The following is a 19,608-nucleotide window of genomic DNA, read 5'->3' on the forward strand; positions in this document are numbered from 1 at the left end:
AGACTAAATGGGATAGAGGCTCAGGGAAATAATAATAATAGAAAAGAAAAAGAAAGGATGACCAAAAGGGAGGGGGAACATGGAAAAGGTTGACAGGAGATGTATCCAAATCCAAGTTAATCTGTCCAATTAGTTCCTGGTAATCCCTCCACTGTTGTGAGGAAGAAAGACAAATGAAACTCCTCTCATTCAGTGTGTCTAGAACTCTCACTTGTCTGCATCTATCTCCCTCTCTGGGACAGATACAGTTAAGTACATGAAAGGTGCATATGTGTACTGCAGCAATTGAAACAACAAACAGGGAATAGCATGCATGTATTTAAAGGTTATGATTCAAGACAAACATGCTGAGAAAATCTGTATGTTAAACACACATTATATAAAGTAGCTACATAAATGTTTCGATGTTTTTATATGTGTGTATAATCATTATACTGAGAGGAAAGACAACCTCCCTATAATAAATAACGCATTCCCGAAGACAGTGACCACTGTGAATAGAGCAGTTGGAGTCCAGGGTAGACTGGAGGACAACCAGGAGAGACTGTTGGAGTGGCAAGTGAGTAACCCTACACTCTAGTTTTAAGAGGAAGACACTCAAAGCCTATGACTACGAAGAAACAAAGAAAACAACCTAAAGGCTCTCCATGAGGTAGGATGAAAGAGGGGCTAACAACAACGGAACACATGGTAAAGAATAAAAGACACCAGCAAAAAAGAAGATTCTAAGAGATGCAGGTGTGGCTGGGAAAAGACAACTGTGAGATGACTTCACATCTACATGGGAAAAGAGAAGTGCAGTAGTGGTAGCCTGATGCAACCTTGCACTATCCGAATATAGGCAGGTCACACAGATGGGATTCAAAGCCAGGTTGTCAACCATAGTGCCAACAGGCACAATATTGCAGAGGAAGAGCAGGAGGAAAAGGGGGTGGAGGAAAGGGATGTCGATGAACTCCACGAATTGAATCCAGGACCATCCAAAGTGACCCAAAAATGTAGTTGAGCCAAAGGGCCAGAAATCTTCAGGGGCAGCAAAGGAAGGAGGAGAAGGAGAAGAAGAAGGAGGAGGAGAAGGAGGAGAAGAAGAAGAACAGAGAACATCAGAGCCATGACCATCATGAACTGCTTCCAGGGAATGCAAACGTGCTTTGCACTGAAGGTCAACTTTGGCTGGCAAAAACTAGAGTTTGGGGTCGCAATGGGATGGTCCATTTCCCCCTTCCTCTTTGTGGCATCCCTTAAGCTCATCCTGACCCACAGGTAGTTAGGTAATGGGTGGGGTTTGGCTGCCTGCAACCAGAGACTCCCACCTCTATGGAGCTATATGGATGACATAACCTTCCTGTTAGAAATCACCTCATGCACATCCAGGCTGCTTAAGAGACTGAAGAGCCTAATCACCTGGGCCAGGATGAAGCCACAGAAGTCAAGGAGCCTCTCACTGCGAAAGCGGGAGCGAAATTATATAACAGTCACATTCATCATCATCATCTGGGATGACATCCCCCAGCTGATCATGGATTAGCCCATCTCCAGTATCTCAGACAAAGACGTGGGGAAAATAATCCTTTGGCAGCTGTCAGAGGGCCTGTCCAAGATTGAGGCAAGCCAGTTACCTGGACAGGACAAGGTGTGGTGTTATCGTTTCACCCTGTACCCAAGGGTGATGTGACTTCTGAAGCTATGTGAAGTCACCACATTAACTGTCAGCTGGATGGAGGCGAAGCCAACTCAGTCGTCCGCAAACTGCTCAGCCTACCAAGGTGCCTCTCAACTGCTGGCCTGTATGGAAAGAACTAAGTCCCACTACCCCTGCAATCCATCACCATGGGCTGCAGGCGTGAGGAGGTGAACCTGGCGATGGAGACTCCTCTAACAGGGCAGTGGCTAATACAAACACTAGGATTGAGACCGGAAGAAAATGGAGGGCCAGTGGGGCAGTGCAGAAGGTGAGAAGACTGGCTTAACAAAAGTTGTGGGCATAATCCAGACAGGGCTGGCAGACCTTGGTTGGAGCGACCCAACTGTCCTATACCCCAAGGCAAGCAGGACAGAGAGAAAAGAACCTGGTAAGTAACTAGAATTGAACAAAAGGAGCTCAGAGTGAGGTCTATGGGCAGCGAGATAACGTGGATTACATGGTAGGGTGTCGAGAATCGGGCAATCAGCAGGGGAGATCTCTGGAAACTGTCTCCGGCTTGGCTCAGATTTCTCATTAGGGCTTTGTCCATAAAGAGCCCTCAAAACCTTCACCAATGGCCCGGGACAGAGCAATGGAGTTATCTCTGCAGGACCATCAATGCCTCACTCTGGCAGGGAAAACAGTAGTGACATAGTGTAGGCTCAGACTGAGGCACAACCAAGTGTGCAGCAAGCTGAAGAGGTGCTGAGAAAGGGCCAAACGACCAGTGGTTATCAGACAGCCAATGCAGGCAGACCCACTTCCTAAGGCAGGGGGTGATCCACGATGCATACAAGCAAAAGACCACCCACCAAGCTATTAACATCAGGGGTGGAGTGGAAGATGGAAGTGGATCTGGATAGGCAGCACCACCATATTTGGGGGTGTGGTCTGCATCTGTGAAGTCAGCAATACTGATTGAGTTGACATGGGAGGGGGGACTGGAAGCTTTCCATGAAAGAAAGAAGGCAAAGAAAGAATGAAACACCTAGAAGCAGAGTGTAGAGAAAATGGATGGAACATGGATGGAGCACCCAATGTAGGTGGGAGCCTGAGACTTTGAGGGCAGGTCAACATTGAGCCTGCTCAAGGATCTGGGTCTACACACTTAGTAGATCCACCAAAGAACTGTCTAAGGACGTAGAGAAAACAAGCCACTGGCTCTGGCAGAAATGGCAAGACAAGGCAACATCCAATTACATTTTGCTGCAGGGGGTCTCAGGGAGACATCACTGTTCACTGGTCCCCACTAGGATATGTTCTGGGTTAAAGGATGAAATGTTAAGGAGCAGTGTTCCCCAGCTGAAGACCCTGCAGCAAAACCTTGCGGTACGCGGTCAGATTTAGGCGTGCCCCAGGGAAGACAACGCCCCTGCGATACATAGTCCACCACAGGCACCGTCAGACGTGCAACAGGCCTAACGCTCAGGAGGAAAGACCACCTTCCTGTGATGAATAATAAAGAGAAACATAAACATGCCAAATATGTACTATATTTGAATATTTTGGTGTCAGCAAAGCTTGTCAGCAAGTTCTGCAACATGGTTTTCTGTCGGAGCATTGATTTACACTTTTTACCCAAATCATAACATAATACTAAACCTTGTCATTGTCATTGTTAACTGAATCTACCCAACCCTACAAAAGACCAAAAGACATGTATTGTAACTGTGTAGAATCAATCTTTGTAAAAAAAGAATTGAATGTGAAAACACCTGACCACTTTTACTATGACATTAAGCACTTTCAAAGGCAATGAATCCAATGGCTCACTTGCCATCTTGAGGCAATTATAAGAAGTTCATCATAACTGTAACAGGTTCTATCACATGTGAGTTGGCTGTTAAGATATGTATTGGATAGGGTACAGATTCAATCTTTGAAACAAAAGTCAAAGAACTGACGAATATTCTTGTAAAGATTAACTTTTATTTCAGTCCTGCTTATCCTGCACAAAGGGTTGGGGGGGGGGGTTGTAGTCAATTCCAGCGGTCACATATATTATATACATATACTATCTACATATATTTGTTAATTAATTTAACCAAGTGAATGTTTTTGGACTGTGGGAGGAAAGTGAGGAAGTGGTGAAGTACTTGTGTAGGCATAGGGAGAGCATGAAAGTGTAATATTTAACAGCAAGGCAAAAACAATGGCTTAAGCAGAAATCTACCATCCAGTGTCTTCTTAGTTATTATTGTCCAGACGAGATGACAAAATGCAACATTACCCATTCAAAAATGACTTGAGCCTTTTGAAACCACAGAATAAAACAGTAATTATTATAATTCATCGTACAGAGACATGTATAGAATCAAACTGAACACCACTGTCCAAATATACTCACTCAAACACACATAGTGGAGTGTCTCTACATGTCTTCGTTGCTATTTCAAGGTCCTGACCCTCAAAGCCTTGCACTGCTGACGATGTGTGTGTGTGTGTGTGTGTGTATGTGTGTGTGTGTGTGTGTGTGTGTGTGTGTGTGTGTGTGTGCGAGAGAGAGAGAGAGAGAGAGAGACCGAGAGAGAGAGGGGTGGTGGGGTGGGGGTGGAAAAGGGAGTTTCTATTCTTCCATTAATCCAAGTGATGCTGAGTTTGTGCAGCAAACCAGAAATACTGTGAGTCCAATGAACTGTTTGTGTGGGTCTGTGTGTGGGTTCTTCTATCTCAATACCTCTTAGTGTGTTACTCCTCTATATGAACTCATGCCTGCATGGTCGAGGGTGTGACTAACCTCCTATGACCAAGAGGTTTTCAGCAGAAAATTCAGGATTTGGATTAAAAGCTACTTCATCACACTCTGTTCCACACGCACACTCACTCACACAATCACACACACACACACACACACACACACACACACACACACACACACACACACACACGCACAGGCACGCACACACAAACCAACACCTCACTTCAAGTTGATTATTTTTCAGCCTTCAGACAAGAGCAATAAATCACCACAGAAGAAAAACCAAGGAACAGGAAGAAGAGAAGAGACACAGGGAGAATGAGAAGGGAAAAGAAAGTGCAGAAGAGGAGATGAAAAGAGGAGCGATAAGAACAGAGGAGATGAAATCCTTCCCACAATTATATGAATTGCCCTGTGGATTTTTTAATGCTTGCTGTGTAACAGGTTTTTGAATCAAATTCTCTGAATAGTTAGATGTTTGTGTTTGTCTACCTGTGGGTAAGTGTTCCTATTATACCCATGTTGTCATTATCTTTTATTGAACTACATGTTCAGTAAACGACAGGAGGTCGGATAACACAAACCTAACCAAACACAAAAAGCCACGAAAGGAAAGGAAATTGGCATTTCAATAAAATGTCTTCGTTGGTGCATGTATCTCACAAAATAACAATGTATGTGCTTTCAAAGAGTTAGGGGATATCACTACATAAATATAATCAGAAATATCCCCCGGGACTATACCTGGTTTAATAATTTTGTGTGTATTTGGATCTAATTTACTCGCTTTTATTTGAATACATTTTGAGGTTTCTCTGAAATTGTGATGAGCATGTGATAAAAAAAAAAGAAAAAACAAACATCAGCAGCATTTATGCTTTTGTTTTATAATATTCAATGAAGCCTAAACATGCAACTCGATCATTGTATCAAAACTATGCCTGTGTCTCACTAACAATAATATGGTCTCATGATATCAGTTTATTTTGATTTATTAAAAAAAACTGACCACGTATAAAATGTTTTAGGCCAATGGCCCCATCATTAAGTTAACACACAAGTTACTAATCCATATTAATCACTTTTTTGTTGTTTAAGAAAACTCATCTGAAAATATCGGGCAACGACTTTTCTAATAATGTGATTTAGTGCATTCAGTTGTTAGATATATTCCATTTCATTATAACAGAGATTACATGACTTGTCATAAATGTCAAGAGACAATTATGCTTTTTTCTGAGAAATCTAATTTTAGAGACTGTAAAAATAGTTGGGTTTGATGAAAAAATTTTGCCATATGATATCTACCTACTATTTACTTGTCCCAATTACTGCCCTGTGATTGATTTCTCAGGCAACACAGTCTACAGTCTGCTTAATCCTTTCTGTGTCTGTATCCAATTTGGCATGGACACTTAAAAGCTCTACATAGCAATGACATGCAGTCACATGTACTGTATCTGCAAGCATTAAAGAGAATAGAAGGATAATTTATTACAAACAGCTATGCTGAATGACTCATAAGCCTATTGTTTTGTGATGATCTGATGCCAACACAATGTGTGGATACCAAAAAGTTAACATCTTTCAAACAAAATTGTTCCTGTGTGAGTGAGTGAGAAGAAGAATTAATTTCCTCTTCCTGTCAAACAGGACACTGTTCAATACATGGGTTGCCAGAAAATGTCCATTACTTTCTCTCCATCAACATACAAACTCAAGCAACAATACACACATTCACAGTTACACACAGACATGTACACTGTCACACACACACAAAAAAGGCGCAGGTTGGCAGACATCAGTCAAGCCTCATGGATATGAGTTTTCATCTCTTTAATTTTCATTCTCATGTTTCATCATGCTCCTGCCTCTTTCCCCATCTCTGTTTTCTGCTCTCTTTCTTTGAGGCCTTATTGTTTTTCATCATCTCTCCATCACTCCCTAATTCTTTTTCTCATTTAGGCCCGTTGCTTTTCTTTCCGTCTCTCTCTTTCTCATATCATCTGTGTCTGCCTCGCTCTGTCTCTCTCCTTCATGCTTGCTGTGTTTATATTTTGGACGCTTATTTCTACAAATGTCAGACATTGTTTCTGCCCTCCATCTATTGATCTGCAGAGAGTGAAAGATGGGGGGGAAGCAGGAGACAGTGGAGGAACAGTGAAAGCAAAGAAGTAGAGGAAAGGAAATGCAGATGGAGTAATTTAATAAAGGAGTGAAAACAGCAAAAGAACAGGAATAGAATTTTTTTTCCTGATTTTACCTGAACCGGACGCAAGACTGTCACACAGACATCCAACCATTCCCTCTTTCATTCAGACTCTTGAGAGTTTAGAGGCTTTAATCAATAAATTAAAATGTGAAGGAAACTTGAAAACCCAGACCCAGATCAAGGCATGAAGAGAACGTTTCAATTCCTCGCAGAAACAATCCAGTTGGAATAGAATAAGGAACATTCTTGCCTCTTCTCCTTCAAAGATGTCTTTAAAAAAAGTCTGGAAATATATTCCATAGTTTGAAGCTACATTGTTAAAAATATGAAGTTCGAACAATATGAAATTATAAAATTCAGTGCATTAAAGAAATCTAAATTTAGGCACATGAATTCATTATGTATGTGCACTACAATTGTCATACCAGCGCATTTGGTCCGGGTAATGAGTGGAGGTCCGGGTTTTCCTGTCCCTCCCTCTCCTGGTCTGGTGAGTAAGACTCTGATTTCATACTCCGTGTCTGGATCAAGATGCCATAACTTATAGTTGGGGGAGTTGACAGCATGGGTCTCTGTCCAGCTGCCAGATGTCATGCGGTACTCCACCTATAGAAAAAAAAAAAGCAATAAATTATTAAATGTAAGCAACATTTGCCAAATATTCTAATATTGAAATAAACGATATCATGTAAGTGCTTAAAATAACCAGGTTTGTGCATTATTATCTTGCGGAATTATTACGCAACCCTACCTCTTTCAGGATAATAGGTCCATCTCCAAATATGGAGTTAGCATTGAGCTGAATGAGAAGGTATGTCGGACCAACTCCTAGTAGTTGGGGTGGTGCTATGGGGTGCGGAGGTTCTACAGAGGCAAAAAAGAAAGATCATTAAAACATTAAAATGTGCTAAACTGTCTTAAGCAAAACATGATAGAGTAAAGCGAATTGAAACAGAGGATACAGAACAATAAAGACTGATCCTGGTAACAGGTAAACTGTGATATGAGTATAAGCAGGATTTCAAATATATTGCCCATCCATTAAACAATATTGATGGAAGAAAAGATCATGTTCAGACAGGTCATATGGAATGATTTGTCAACCATCGATGTGCGCAAGTAAGGGCCTGTAGGGTAAGAATTTTTCTACTTTCTTGATCACCATTTCATGTTCAATATTCTTGTCAGAGCTTTCATTCTTATTTCGTTTTAAAATTACAATCACCATATACTCCATTTTGTTAGGTGTTTACAAGTACTTTCCTAAATACGCATGCACACCTAAAGTTAAAAGTTTTGTACAGGTTATCCACACAGATGAGATTTTCAAAATTTTGCTGTGTGATAGTATTGAAACAATCTGACCATAATACTACACCAAATATACTTTGCAGGTCTATCACATTAAAAGATCCCCAATATCAAAACAAGACGCTAGAAGCCTTGAAAACAGCTTCTGAGAATATTGTCTAAGTCAATATTTTGGAGAATTTCATGGATGCAGAACGTAAAATTGTGTTTGTTTTTTTTTAGCATTCAGACATTACATTGCATTGCATTTGGCAGACGCTCTTGAAATTATCACTTGACGCTGAAAAACATTTATAGAAAAAGGATTGCTTGCAGAACAGATTATATCCTCAGGACAGGGCAGATGGAGAGATGCCTTGCAAAACCTTGACAGTTTAAACTTCATTTTTTTAAAGTTCTACTTCTCACCTGATAAAGTCTTCTCATCAGTTTGATCATCTATGAACATCTAATCAGCATTATTTAACTCTAAAATCTGCCTGTTTTATTAAGGGCATCATGACAATTTACCTTTATTTGTCATGATCATACTTCAAGGCTATGTTAATACTGACTGATTTTTTTTTTTATAAGTTGATTTTCTTTCTCTTTCAACAATAACCATTTGGTTCAGGCATGTATCATGTCTTTTATCATTCATGACTTTGAATAATGGGACTCTGACAGGAAAAGCTAGGGAGTTGGTTGACATGATGCAGAGAAGGAAAGTATATATACTGTGTGTCCAGGAGACCAGGTGGAAAGGTATAAAGGCTTGAAGCTTAGGAGCAGGCTTTAAGTTCTACAATGGCGATACTTGTATGCAAAGTTTTACTATGTTGTTAGTGGCTATGCCCAGCAGGTGGGAGGTGAGTTTGAGGAGAAGGTTCTGGAATGAGCTAGATGAAGTGATGCAGAACATCTCCAGAGATGAGAGAGTGGTAATTTGTGCAGACTTCAATGGTCATGTTGATGCAGGCAATAGAGGGGATGAAGAAGTGATGGGCAGATTAGGTATCCAGGATAGGAACTCAGAGGGACAGATGGTGTTAGACTTTGCAAAAAGGACTGAAATGGCAGTAGTGAACACCTTTTTCCAGAAAAGACAGGAACAAACCCAAATTCCTAGCTATTGGGAATCATCTGGTTGCATCTAGTTTCATGCGATATTAAGTTTTAAACTCAAGCTATCCCTCATTATGCCACAATTTTATCCCTGGTAGTTTCAGATAACATACACGTGACGGATGTTGTGATGGTTTAGGGCTAGTGAGATAAATCATAGAAAACTGTTGTACATATGATTGACAGGCCAGAATCAAGCACGTGCATGTTTGCACGCACACGCATAAAAAACATTAAGGCAACTGGAAAAATTATCAACTTTCTTGATCTTGATGATCTTGACAAATACAGACACAAACACAGAGTGTAATCCATCTCATATATAGTGAGGTCAGTTTCAAATGGATGTATCTGTGTCCCACTGCCTGCTTCTATCTGAATGAGAGTAAAAAGAAAATTCAGGATTTTTTTAGAACTGCCTGAAATAAAGCATTATTATTGTGTATGTGTGTGTGCGTGTATGTGTACGTGTTTGTGTGTGTGGCTTCATTTATAGGCTCTTCCTCTCGTTATCCCATTGAATGCATCGAAATCTGTGTGTTTATGTTTGCATTCTGTGGCAGTGTGTGTTGACTATTGCTGTCAGAGATATGGTTCGAAAGTGTCTTTCTTTCGCAACAGATGAAACACTGGATTTTGACAGTGCATGAACATGTGCAATCGAGACACACAAACACACACATACAGACAGGGATAAATCCAGATAATGAATGTTGAAGTGACTTCATAAAACCAACAACGTCAACAACTTGTCAGCTTGCTATACCATCAAAAACCAAAAGTATGAAAAGTTGATGATTAACAAATAAGATAAAAACAACAGCGCAAACATAAATCTACTCCACTAAAGAGTGGAGTATTAATCTGAATGCATGTTTGTGTATTCATTCAAATCACATTGAATATCTAAAACATAAATAATAGACTTAAAAATAAATCAGCAAAGAATGTAAGTGGGTCATTATATGACTCCAGAGAAAATAGACTGAAGTGGGCTCATGAATTTCATTTTCCTTATTTTTATGTTTTATCATTCATCATATATTCAGCCAAACTAAAATGTGAAAAAAAAACAGAAATATACATATATATATATATATATATATATATATATATGTATATGCGCACGCACGCACGCACGCACGCACGCACGCACACGCACACATACACACACGGTGTGCAGAAATATTTGATACACTGCTGATTTTTCAGCTTTTCCTACTTGAAAAGCACGTAGAGGTCTGTTATTTTTATCATAGGTACTCTTCAGCAGTGAGTGAAGGAATCTAAAACAAAATTCCAGAAAAACACATTGTATGATTTTTAAGTAATTAATTTGCATTTTATTGCATGACATAAGTATTTGATCACCTATCAACCAATAAGAATTGTGGCTCTCACAGACATATTAGTTCTTCTTTAAGAAGCCCTCCTGTTACCCAGTCATTACCTGTATTAACTGCACCCGTTTCAACTCATTTCCTGCATAAGACACCTGTCCACACACTCAATCAAACAAACTCCAACCTCTCCACGATGGCCAAGACCAGAGAGCTGTGTAAGGCCTTCAGGGATTAAATTGTAGAGCTGGACAAGGCTGGGATGGGTTACAGGACAATAGGCAAGTAACTGTTGGTTCAATTATTAAAAAAATGGAAGAGGTTCAAGATGACGGTCCCTGCTGCAGTGTGTGGGAACCTGGTCAACATCCGATCTCTGTAATTGCCAACAAAGGTTTTTGTGCAAAATACTAAGTTCGGTTTTTCTGATTTATCAAATACTTATGTTGCACAATAAAACGCAAATGAATTACTTAAAAATCATACAATGTGTTTTTCTGGATTTTTGTTTTAGATTCCATCACAGTTGAAAAGTACCTATGATAAAAACGACAGACCCTTCTACATGCTTTGCAAGTGGGAAAATCAGCAGTGTATCAAATACTTGTTCTCCCTTAGGTATATATATATATATATATATATATATATATATATATATATATATATATATATATAAATATACACATATATATATATATATATATATGTATGTGAGCGTGTGTGTATAAATATATATAGATACACATGTATGCATATATTCTCACAGACACACACACACGCGCGCACACACACACACACACACACACACACACACACACACACACACACACACACACACACACACACACACACACACACACACACACACACACACACACACACACACACACACACACACACCACATTTGTTGGAAAGGAAATTGAGGAAAGCAAGAGAAAGCAAACAAGACAGAGAAAGAAACTCAGGGAGAGAATGAGAAATGAGAAGGAGAAAACAGGACAGATATTCCATTGGTGACTGGGGCCCACAAGGCATGTTGTTCTTGTTGTCTGTGGTCAGCAGCCTTGTCAATAAAGTTTAGCTTTCACAAACCACTGTTGGCATCACTAAGGAACAAACACTCTGAAGGACATTTGACCTCCAGAAAGAGAAGGAGGGGGGAGCGGACCTCACATATTCAACCAGCATCATCGGCCAATAGTGGCGGTTCACCATACTTCCAAACACCTGAAGCTCTGCCTGTCACAATCACTCTAAATTACAAGTGTGACTGAGATGAAAAGAGAGAAAGGGACATCTTGGAAGTGGACTATTACAGGTTTAAGACAGTCGTATGAATATAAGAATGTTTGTGTGGATGAATGCATGTGACAGTAATATTGCTGGAGCTTTTCAGGCCATGGGTTGTGCGTAATGCAAGCTGGCACGGCTATGTCTGTTTGTGAGTCTGTGTGTGTGCCTGCGTGTGTTTATGAGCGATACGAGCTGGCGTGATGATGCATGCTGTCACTGTAGGAACCAGAGGGCAAGACTTTATCCATGTTCTTCTGACCAAACAACGACTGACAAACACACTCCTAGTACCCCACACACACACACACACACACACACACACACACACACACACACACACACACACACACACACACACACACACACACACACACACACACACACACACACACACACACAGTTATTCCAGCATTTTATCCGACTACATTTTTGACAGCAGAACCTGTCAAGCTGTAATTTTTGGTGCAAGCTTCTTTTAAAAAAAAGTGCAGAAGAAATTTGCTGTAAAACCTAAATAATGGAAATTATTATGTTGAAACTGCATGTAATATCTGACAGCTTCCATATCTCTTGATAGAAAGAAAAGAAAACTTTGTAAAAGCAAGACGCTGAAAAAGCAACATCAAAGTGTAGTGTTTCTTGGTCCCATTGTCTGTTCCAACATGCATGCATCACTCCTCTTATAACATCATCGCATTATATTCCAGAATTTCGCTGTGTCAGATACAAACCAAAATGAATAGTTCTGTAACCTAATTTTGGCCTTCTTCCAAAGAAAAAAACAGTTTGTTTATTTATGTATTTATTTAATTCACTAAATATGGACACTTGCTCAAATCTCATTTTTATCACTGGATAAAATTAATGATTGTGAAAATGATATAATTAATCACTGATAGTAATAACTTCTGGATTCATCCAAATGTAAAATACTTGTATTACGAGCTGGTGTTTGATATAGCATGCAAATTCCAGGACACAATATCGTGCCCAATGATCAGGATACATACACAAATACTTAATGAACAACTAAAAAATATCAACAAATTATGTGTGGGGGGGGAGGGGTTGGGGCATGGGGAGACCCAATTTCTCCTGACAAAAAAATCAACAGCAAGCAGGATATCCTACCTTCCAGGCACCCATGATAGACCTCTGCCTCCACCAAATGTGTTTTTTTCTGTGATCTTGACAGGTCAGGTACACACGGTGGAAGCAGATAATGGCACATTTTTGTCATCTGCATGTTATAAATATCAATAGACCTGTATGTATCTGCTGCAAGGCAATCTCATATCACCCACTGGACCCCTTTTTAGCCTTTGGCAGGAGGACAGAATCCCATGGTTCATTTTCAAACATTTTTCATGCGCTCGTCATATTTGGGTATAGACCTAATTTTTTTTCCTGATTGTCAAATTTTCTCTGATACATGATTCCTTCAGTACTATAGTGTTTGAGAAGCTTCCCCTTCTAACTTCCAGATAAATGAGTTCAAAAATGAATGGAATAATGAAGACCAGCTCTGTCTACATTCAGTATCATGGAGGTCCAACTGAAACTCAAGCACAGTTTTCAAGACGTAAAATAAATATATTCACTGCTCTTTTAATTTCTTTCTGCTTTTTATCTCCCAGGTGATATTTCCAATAAATAAACATGAGATTCCTCTGAAGTTCCACATTCACTTGTTGTAAAAACTTCCTCACATCAATATTCTTAATCATCAGTATTCCCCAGAGCTACAAAGGCATATTTTTACATGGTGTAAGACTTGATTTAAGGCTGATGTCTGTGTAATCCAGAATCTGTTTTCATGTACATAATGTATATTGGGTTCTCCGGTTTCTTCCCGCGGTCCAAAAACATGCAGCAGGTCAATTGGAAAAAACTGTGAAAACTGCTCTGAATGACTGAGTGAGTGAATGGTTGTCTGTATGTTTATGTGGCCCTGCAATTGACTGGCAACCTGTACAGGGTGTACCCTGCCTCTCGCACGATGACAGTTGGGATAGGCTCCAGCATACCCCACGACCCTGAGTGCAGGATAAGCGGCAGATGATGGATGGATGGATAATGTATATTGGTCCTTTTCATGGTTGAAGATGATCCTTCCATGGAGATCCTGTTATTCTGTCTTTATAGCTATCTCATATCTAAAAATATATTCAAAGGAAAACATCATGAGGTTCTTTCATATTCTCAATGTATCTGCATAGTAGAAAGAAATTCAAATTTGTAAGCTTTCCTTGGCCATAAAAAAAGAATCTTTCATCCATAGTGAGAGCTCTAACCATAAACATCATTGTTAGGATATTGCATGACACTGAATGACAGACATTTGAGCCATCAAACTGGACAGAATAAACACTTTATTATCAGTGCAAAACCAGCCAATACTCATATTCATGGTGCTCACTTCTGTTTTGATTCCTCGTTGCTTTTTTGCTCCCATCTCTTATGCAGAATAATAAACATGAGTCTACTCAGCTGTTTACATATTCAGACATATTCCTGATTCTGATATGGATATTCTGGAGATAATGAGCTGACTATTTGCATTTAACTTTTCGTTACTATCTCTTCTCTGTTTGCTTCAACTTATTTTCTGTCACTCTTGTATAACCCATCCCCCCCATCCTCCAAATCTCTTTTGCCTTTACCTTCCCTCAGTCTGCATCCCTTCTCTCCCTCACTCTGGGAGATGAATTGAATATGTAAGCTATTGGATGTGAATGAATAAAGCATCCCATCTCAAACACACACTGGTGACACCTTATTAACCACATGTCAACTGCACATGACAGCTAGTCTCCATTCTAACACACACACACACACACACACACGCACACACGCACACACGCACACACACACACACACACACACACACACACACGCGCACGCACGCACGCACGCACGCGCACACACACACACACACACAAACAACAAAAGAAAAAAATGTCCTCATTAGTCTATATTGTGTAACCTAGATTTTATGAGCCCAACAAAAGGGGGTATGAAATTGATTGGATAGACTTTTGGCAGTTGCGCATAAAATAAAGTTAGTCATAACAGAAAACAGAAAAAAAACCTCTCTTCTTTTCCTGGTCATAACTTTCCAAGTGGTCATTCATTTACACTGCTTATCCGTAGTTGTAAAAAGTTACTTGTTAAGTTTTTGCAACAGTTTTTCATGCTATGTGCTTGGGCTTAGAACAAGTGCTGTAAATGTCTCTTCATTCAGATTAAACATCCTATTTATTGCAACCACATTAGAAGAAAACTAGGCTTTACACTGGAAAATTGTTTTCCAAAAATATTTTATCCCGTTAAAAATGATTTACCATTGTAAAAAACAAAAACATTAAATCAACTCGTAAAACAAGAAAACCTAGTGGCGCTCTGAGGAGTTTCAAATACCTCAAACAATTTGTGTTAAATATCCTTACCTCTGACGATCAGACCTGCAAAGTTAGACACCCCTGATCCACGCTCTGACTGGGTGACGCAGCGATACAGATCTTGATCCTGATTAGTGACTTCTTTGAGATGGAACGAGGCAGCAAAACGTCTGTGGTTGATGTTTTTTGTGAGAGCCACTGGGATATCTTCTCCATTTCTCTTCTGAGGGGCAGACAGACAAAGACAGACATATCAGGTGTAGTTGAGGCTTGGAAAGGGTTTCCTGCCTTGCTTAAGACATTGATCTATCAAGAAACCTGGACCACTGATGGCATCCATGCAAATTTCCGGTGGTTGCAATGAGACTTACATGTAAAAGAGGCTACTGTGGAATGGTAAAACATGTTTTCGAGAGTTTTTGTGATTTTTTTCATCTTTTATAAATTTGATCAAATAGATCTGATAACATTTTAATAGGTTAAGATGCAAGATGACATAATTTCACTCAATGTAAACTGGGACAATACTGGCTGTTGGTGGTTCTGTGGGGGGAACAACCCAGATGACCAGGGCCAGATATCCAGTGATTTTTTCATCATGCATCCCTGAGTGGCTTTTCATCAAAATGATTACAGACCCCACTCAGAATGCTGTACCCACATTAAATTATTCGTCCATAGCTTACGGACACAAGACAGTAATGGAGCACATTGGAGCAGCCACACAAGCACTCACACCCCATCTGCCTCAGTGACAGCAGGTTTGAAGGTCATAACTACAATAGAGCCATAATGAAATCAGTAGCTATTAAACTCTTCATCATGTTAACTGCTAGGATATATGTCCTGGAGTGGGGTCTGACTCTGTGTGTATATATGTGTGTGTGTGTGTGTGTGTGTGTGTGTGTGTGTGTGTGTAACGATTTCTGATGTATCACATTTAGGAGTAAAGATCACGGTTCAATCACAGTCTATATCTATTTATTTACTACTGATTGTGGTTAAAAATTGTAATAAAACTAATAACATACAGCGAGGTTTAGGTAATGATTTTAATTCCACTGACCATTTTCCAAACATCTCTATCTTTGTAAGACAATTCAAACTGGTTGACATATATTTCTTTCTTGCACCACAGTTTTGGAACCGTGTCTATCACATTACATTACAGTCATTTAAGAGACACTTTTATCCAAAGTGACTTACAAAAATTGCAATTCATAACCGAAGATCCAAAGTACCAGTAGTCGTTATTCAGAAGTCACCTCTCTACCAAATAACTGTCTATGTGTGTGTGTTTGTGTGTGTTTACCTGAAGCCATAGTTTATTGTTCGATGTATCTCGGCCTGTGGCGATACACTGGAATGTAGCATTCTGTCCGGCATTCACCTCAACGTCTCCAAGACGGAGAAAATGGGGGGATTTATCTGAAGCAAATGGAAAGTAATGATTGGAATTGAACTAATATGCAACTATTCTTATTCTGTTAGAAGTGGAAACAAGGTAGGAGGGCCAGAAGGAAAAGCACACAGATTGGCTTATCACAAACACAGGATACATTACAGGACATTTTGTGACCTAAAGCAATATGTTCATTATTAGTGCGATTAGATTTTTGTGGAGTCAAATGAAGCCAGAGCCACACATTGCCACTGGGAGGTAATATCAATGTCATATCCAGTATAATACACATGGCCTCCAATTCTTAACGATCATAGAAAGACTTGAGGTAAGCTTTTTCAACCTTGAAGAAGCACCAACATTTTTATGCTACTCAGACGATTGCAATAAAAGATAGCAGCTACTGTGGTGACTGACAACACACACACCGGCACCAACAGATAAATTCATGCAAACTGGTCCACACACACACAAACCTGTGTGCCCAGCAACGCAGCTGTGAGAATGAATGCTTCCACTGTGAAGAGTAGGTACTAATACTGTTTCAAATACTTGAGCTTGTTAATAGTGCAGGCCCTCTGCCTTTAAAAAATACTTCATTCCCATGTCTCTATTGACAAATATTATTCCCAAATATTTCAGGCATAACAACAACCTCTTATATATATATGGCAACCAGAGTGGTACCAAGAGGACTGCATAATATTGTAGAAGGACACAGTTTATTTTCTATGACTTATAATCACCCTTGTTATGATTAAATAACCCATCTGGATAAGTACTTGCTTTTTTTTGAGAAGGGATATGCTCCAGGTGCCTGCATGTGGCTTGAGATGAACTAAGAACCGAATCTGAGGATGAGGCCTCTAACAGTGAGGAAACACTCAGGCAGAGAAGGGCACTTGAAACGTTGTGAGAATTTAAAAAGAATCACAGCCCTCATTTCTTTCATGTCAGCACCAGACAAGACAGCCCCTGTTCACTGTGTGTGTGTGTGAGAACGTGTAGTTGTGTAGTGTGTGTATGTGTGTTAAAGACAGAGAAGATGCTGAGTAGTCAGAATATTCTCTCTCCATGAGTGCCCTAATACTGCCTTACTCCCTGTACCAATCTCTCCTACTCCCCCTTTCTACCTGTTCTTCTGTTTCCTGCGCTTTCTCACCATTACTCTCTCTTTTTTATTTGTCTCATATTTCCTCTACAACCAGTCTTCCTCCTCTTGATGCATCCCTCCTCTTCTGTGTCACCTTCCCACTTATCTACCCATTCAACTGCAACAGAAACCATCCCAGGTACAGTCTAATTAGTGACTAAAGCTATCAGCTTCAACTCAGTGAACTAGGACTAATTGCTGGCATGCTAATGACTCACCGCATGGGTAACTGAGCACCTGAATGTCATCTATGGCGATGAAACCAGCTTTGCTGTCCGAAACTTCAGCTTCAAATATGACCTGCGAAAAAACAAACAAAACCGAACAGACAAAGAGATTAAACTGGAATTTGTTTTATGACAGATATTGGAAATTTCAGTGTATTTGTTGCCACTTATGGGAGTAGTTCTGAAAAGGTTTACTGACTTAACACATCATTATCGGAATGATCTGTCAACCAGAAAATCCCCATTAGAAGTAATTTCTGAACCTTAATTAGCCTATAAATTTAGGAGCTTGTGTTTTTTCAAATGTCCAAACATAAAACGCTTATTTAAAATATATTTTGCCAGAGCATCAAAAAACCTCTCTGGAAAAGTAATCAAAACATGAACCTCTCAAGTTTTGTTAGCCACCAATAGCACTGAACTTCAGCTATTTTCTGGCTAAACTGCTATCTGTTCAGAATACTGTCATTTAATTTTGCCTGCGGGACTGATGGATCCAATTTATCATGTCACAGGATAAGTAAAAAGTCAGTGACAGCCACTGGTGCTTTGCATAAACCTAAAGCTGCCATCCTGTTGGCTGCTGGATTCATAGGTTCTGGCACCAGACCCAGAGAGGATAAATGATACTTTCAGTTGGATCATAGTAATCGCCTTTGGTAAACACAAAATGGCTGTTGGAAAAATTATAATAATTTATGAAAATTACTGCAGTATGGTAGAGAATGAAGCGTCAAAGCCCACAGGTGTATATATACCAAGACATTTTTCTTAATCCACTCTCTCCAGTTTTAGTTTTCACTTCATTCTTCCCTTGACAAATAATAATAATAATTATTGTTATTATTATTAGTAATAGTATTGCTAGTCATAGTTTTATTAGCAGTATTAATATTTAACTTCTCTGTTTACCATTTACATTTGTATGGCTACACTGTAATGGAAGTATTGACTATCTGGACACTATAATGACATCTGTGCACATTACTCTGCTGAGAAGTTTCAGTTTGAAAATGAATGCAAATTTAGAAGGGGGGAAACCAAGTAAAAACAGGGATAATTAAGTGTCTGAATTAATAATTCAGTCACAGTTTCTGTACAATCAGGGTGAAAAGGGATGCTGTGTGCTATACAGTGTATGTGACAACCTTTAATGGTGTGGGAGGTGTAACACACAGACCTACAGTTAAATACCAAGCTGTTTTTTTCCAGCTGATGCAATGTCACTTAAAAATATCTGGTGTATATAATCTGATTGGTGGTCGTGTTAAGAAATAGAAATCAATTGGAATTTTGACCTCATAATCTGTATTGTGCTCCGGTTTTGTTTATACGGTGGATAATAAAGGCCATGCTGCTCCACTATGAGCAAAGGCAAAGACTATGACTATGTCTTTGCCTGGGGTCAAAATCAAAGAGAGAGACATTAGGGAAAGAGTGAATGACCAGCCGTTGTCATTCATCATCTGCAAAAGGAACTACGAAATGTTTACCCACAGATAGTCAAACTCACTCCTCCCTCACCAATCTATCCTGTCTCTGTCCGATCATCTTTCGTTCATAACTCAGTGCAGAGCACAGCAAGAGGACATCAGTTGACTTTTAATACCTCTATATCTATCCGTTGGTTGACCCCCTAGCTGGTGTGCCCTCCTAACCTGGGTGATCTTTATTGCTTGCCCAGCCCTGATTAGAATACTGAATCCCTGTATAATATCCAACAAGCTGTCCAACCAATTCAGTAAGCCTTTGATATTTATTAAGGGAAGTTAAACTTTTTTA

At 39.6% G+C, this 19,608-nt stretch overlaps 1 protein-coding gene across 8 annotated transcripts in view; it reads right to left on the bottom strand.

The window, feature by feature from the left end:
• Nucleotides 1-19,608, bottom strand: part of ptprk (protein tyrosine phosphatase receptor type K) — a 111,927-nt gene that overhangs the window by 38,045 nt on the left and 54,274 nt on the right. For all 8 annotated transcript variants that reach the window (XM_086166871.1, XM_086166870.1, XM_086166867.1 and 5 more), the window contains exons 7-11: nucleotides 17,818-17,899; nucleotides 16,357-16,472; nucleotides 15,093-15,267; nucleotides 7,346-7,458; nucleotides 7,020-7,200 (exon numbers count right to left, since the gene is read on the bottom strand). In XM_086166871.1, the coding sequence (XP_086022997.1) occupies nucleotides 7,020-7,200; nucleotides 7,346-7,458; nucleotides 15,093-15,267; nucleotides 16,357-16,472; nucleotides 17,818-17,899 (667 nt within the window). The remainder of the gene's footprint in view (nucleotides 1-7,019; nucleotides 7,201-7,345; nucleotides 7,459-15,092; nucleotides 15,268-16,356; nucleotides 16,473-17,817; nucleotides 17,900-19,608) is intronic.

The sequence above is a fragment of the Fistularia commersonii genome, chromosome 20 (assembly GCF_037954325.1).
Source record: "Fistularia commersonii isolate RoL2024-O1a breed Wild chromosome 20, RoL_Fcom_v1.0, whole genome shotgun sequence".
Classification (NCBI taxonomy): domain Eukaryota; kingdom Metazoa; phylum Chordata; class Actinopteri; order Syngnathiformes; family Fistulariidae; genus Fistularia; species Fistularia commersonii.